Raw genomic sequence first — 3,804 nt, 5'->3', positions numbered from 1 at the left:
CAAGTCTGAAAAAAACGAAGATGTCAACTATGACGAGAACGAAGAAAATAAATTTCATGGTGTGACATTTAATACGGATATCATATACATGTAGGTGGTGGGCTTTCCAGCATAGCGTATAGGGGATTTATAAGCTCCAAGCAGATCTTTTGATGGCTGCAAGACAGCTCAAGACAGCACTATTCACAGAGCAGTATCCAACACGCCATCGAAAAAAAGATACAGGTTCAAACAAGGTCAGCTACCAGGAGGCCCAAATTTGACCTTGACCTTTGTCTTCCGAAGACCTACCAACACACCAAATATCATCACAATCCATAAAGGCCTTCTCAAGTTATGCTGACTACAAAGTTGCAAAAACACACAGACAGACACACCAAAAATATTACCTCCATTTTTCATGGAGGTAAAAATGAAGCCCGATAAAAACGCCTAAAACGGGTCAAAAATAAGCCGAAGCCCAAAAAAACCTCTGCTTGGAGAGTAGTGGTTTGGCATCTGGTCGTTATCTCCCAGGAATTCATAATGCGTGTTTTGCTAAAGGGTGTTGACAAACACTTTTGACCTCTAAGATGGCACCGCCTGGCTAACGGATCCACGTGGTAGTCAGCTAAAAGGTTACTCTCCAAGCAGAGGTTTGGGTTTTGGGTGAAAAACATTCCAATGCAAAAAAGAAACCCCGATAAAAAAAGCCCAAAAATACCCCAGAAAATAACCCAAAACCCAAACCTACTAGAGTACTAGTTAGCCTCTACCAGGATTCAGAGGTGGCTGGTAATTCATTTACGGGAGTACTGTTTGCATCCTGTTTGCATTTGCAGAACTTTGCACTTTTTTTTGCACTTTTTAAATGGGTTTTAACCAAGACATAATTTTAACATACCTTCGCGACTGAATTATCACACGCAAAATAGATCATTTTAATCACAAGGGCAATAATCACTGAAATCTTGAAAGAATTATAAGAAATTTTTCATTGGATTTGTGTTTGTATCTATGTTCAGTCATATGTGGTGTCAACGATACGTGTTGGAAAGTTGAGTGCGCCATCCATGTATCTGTTCGTAAACTTACGTCGATAAGTTTGTGAACCTATCTCATTCATTCATTCATTCATTCACCATTACGGATTCATTCGTCCGTTCATATTAATTTCCTTTCCGTTCTTTATGCCTCCAATTTAGGAGAGCCACTCATTCATTCATTCGTTCACCATTCATTCATTCAGTCATTCATCTATTCATTCATTCATTCATTCATCGTTCAATCAATCAATCAATCATTCATTCTTCGTTCTGACTTCATTCTCTTCACTTCAGGTCTATATTCATGACGATGGCCACAAACACAAGGCCGCATGCGTCATCGCGCTATTTAAGAGGCTACTTCTGGCAATTGAGCTGTGTTTAATTCTGCCTAATGACTATCATATGCCGCATTACCCTACAGTAGATCTCATTTTTACAAGGACTTCTAGTCCTTTGGGGCGATTCTTTTACACACAATTCGTCTGAAGGACGATCGCTGAACGATTAACTTGAGAGGGTCTGCATGCGGGGATCCTAGCAGCGCTTTATCGGTAAATTTATCGGTTATCGGCTAATAACGCTTAACAGTAAATTCAGGCAGGCCGACAACAATTAACGGTTAAGTTGTTCTTGTATGAGCATTTGGAAAACAATAACATTGGAATTTTGTTTTTATATATCTGCTAAAATTAGTCTGCGGGCCATGGCCGCTCCGTTATAATTTTTTGACAATCTGGAGTTCGACTACGCGATACCAAGGAGCTCAGCTTGACGATACGATTTTTTTTCATAACGCTAAGGGTAAATTCAACATAACAAATAACCTGCTACGTGGAATTAAATCGACCAATTACGCTTCATGAAGAATTTCCTTACAAAAGTGACCTCGGCTTCTACGATCAACGGTGAATTGAAACGGCTCGCTACGTACGCATCATGGAAAAAGACATACAGACACCCAATGGCTCACAGACGAACAGTCGTTCTTTTAAGCTGGAAACCCGACCCTCATCTCATTTCCTGGTCCCTGGGTTAGGTCATGGTCGTGGCCTTAACCGCAGTCGGCAGCTATCAGGAGACAATGTCACGGATCTGGTTAGTCGCTGACAGGTGGTCTGATGTATGGGGGAGGGGGCGGCAAGTGGTATTTGTACCCGGGCATGTGAGTATTAAATCTCCCAGCAGATTTTCAGGGGCAAGGGGAGTCTATATATTGGCTGTGTAACCAACCATTGGCCGCCTGTCCACGGGTAAATGGTAACTAGGGTGGCCAATAAATTTGATCGTCCCCTACTCCGAATGGATCTGCTTGGAGATTATGTTAGTATCACAGCCTCTTCCAGACTTCAGAGATTCAGAGATGGCCGGAAAGAGTAGAAAACTGCCGAATAGACAGATAACATGCCAGGAGAGTTGGGCCGATAAAGGAGTACGGCTCAGAGCGGCAAAATGTATTATCATATAGCCAGATGACATTGACCAATCATTACGATGTGATGCATGTTAATATTTTTTTCTTAATCACCAGAAGCTTGCGGTGCTAGCACTTCACAAGGCGTTCTAGTTTGAGAGGCCCCTGGATTTGGCGCGCCCTTGGCACTGTTAACGCTATGTACAAGTGTTGCGGAAATAAACTTTGAGGTTTCATAGGTCGCTAATGATATAGCCTCGGTACCAGCCATATTCAGAAGGTACTGGCAAGCTGAAGAATTAGAGTCTTTCGAATTCGACCACTCAGGCACTAAAAAGCTCCTTCCACAGTACGTTTTATCACGAAATATGCATTCAAAAATTTTCCTTTTTTTTTAACTACAAAGGTATGACAAGCAGTCAAAGCTGCCCTTTCTAAAGCCTGCCGGCAGAGGGTCAAGTTTGGAATCTCATTTTTCTAACAGCAGCGACATCTAGCTGCAGTGCGCAGTGGAAGCACCCATCATTACCCTAACTACCGAAACGTTGGCGGGTTAAGTTAACATCTTGTGGCTGTGTTTAAAACATATTCTACGTTAAATGGGACTCCAAGCGCAGCCACGCCGTTTGTTATCATCAGATAGATCTATAAACGACAGTTTTTTTTAAACATTTCTTACGTTGTTGCACCTGTGTGTGTTCCCATGTATCCTTCGGGTATGCGTTTGCGAATAAAGTCATTACGATAAAAAAAAACATTACATTGATTCTCTTGGCTCCGAGTTATAAATTTTCAACTTTGATTTTCTTCATAGAACACATGGCTTGTGTGCCAAAGGGCAAACCACCGAGAATTTTCCATTTCTCTGCCCACATCACGTAGGTGTGACGGACTTGTGACGCACGCGTGACGCAAAAGGGTGTTCTTTTCTATTAAAAGGTTTGCCGTGGGAGGTATTTCTGAGAATATTAACGTAATGTAGGTGGGTGGCGGGTAATTCTACCAACGTCTTTTGTGTCGTCATCCTCTTGTTTCCCAGCGGTTACTCGTGGCCATCCTAGATTTAATTAAAGAGGAAAATCTCAACGTCTTAATTCAGGTGAAGCATGGTGTTTGTGTAGTGCAATGGAAGTGCAACGCAGTACAATACGCGAAAAAGAAGGCCCTATAAAATAGCCTAAAAACAAGCCAAAAATATGCCAACACCCAAACCTCTGCTTTATATAGAGAGTGCGAAAAAAGCACAAGCCAACTAGGCCTTGTTATGTTGTGCTGGCCACAAATACTAGTATGCAGAAACACACACACACACACACACACACACACACACACACACACACACACACACACACACACACACACACA

The 3,804-nt window shown here is 42.1% G+C and overlaps 1 protein-coding gene across 1 annotated transcript in view; it reads right to left on the bottom strand.

Moving 5' to 3' along the window:
• Positions 1 to 2,099: 2,099 nt before the first annotated feature.
• The window catches only part of LOC109477713 (sulfotransferase 1A1-like), a 4,290-nt gene continuing 2,585 nt past the window's right edge, over positions 2,100 to 3,804 (bottom strand). Inside the window, exon 7 of the mRNA XM_019779058.1 lies at positions 2,100 to 2,143. Within this exon, the coding sequence (XP_019634617.1) occupies positions 2,100 to 2,143 (44 nt within the window). The remainder of the gene's footprint in view (positions 2,144 to 3,804) is intronic.

The sequence above is a fragment of the Branchiostoma belcheri genome, unplaced genomic scaffold (assembly GCF_001625305.1).
Source record: "Branchiostoma belcheri isolate BF01 breed outbred unplaced genomic scaffold, Haploidv18h27 scaffold41, whole genome shotgun sequence".
In the NCBI taxonomy this organism is placed as follows: Eukaryota; Metazoa; Chordata; class Leptocardii; order Amphioxiformes; family Branchiostomatidae; genus Branchiostoma; species Branchiostoma belcheri.
The sequence above is the reverse complement of the archived record's forward strand: the minus strand, read 5'-3'. Positions and strand labels throughout refer to the sequence as shown.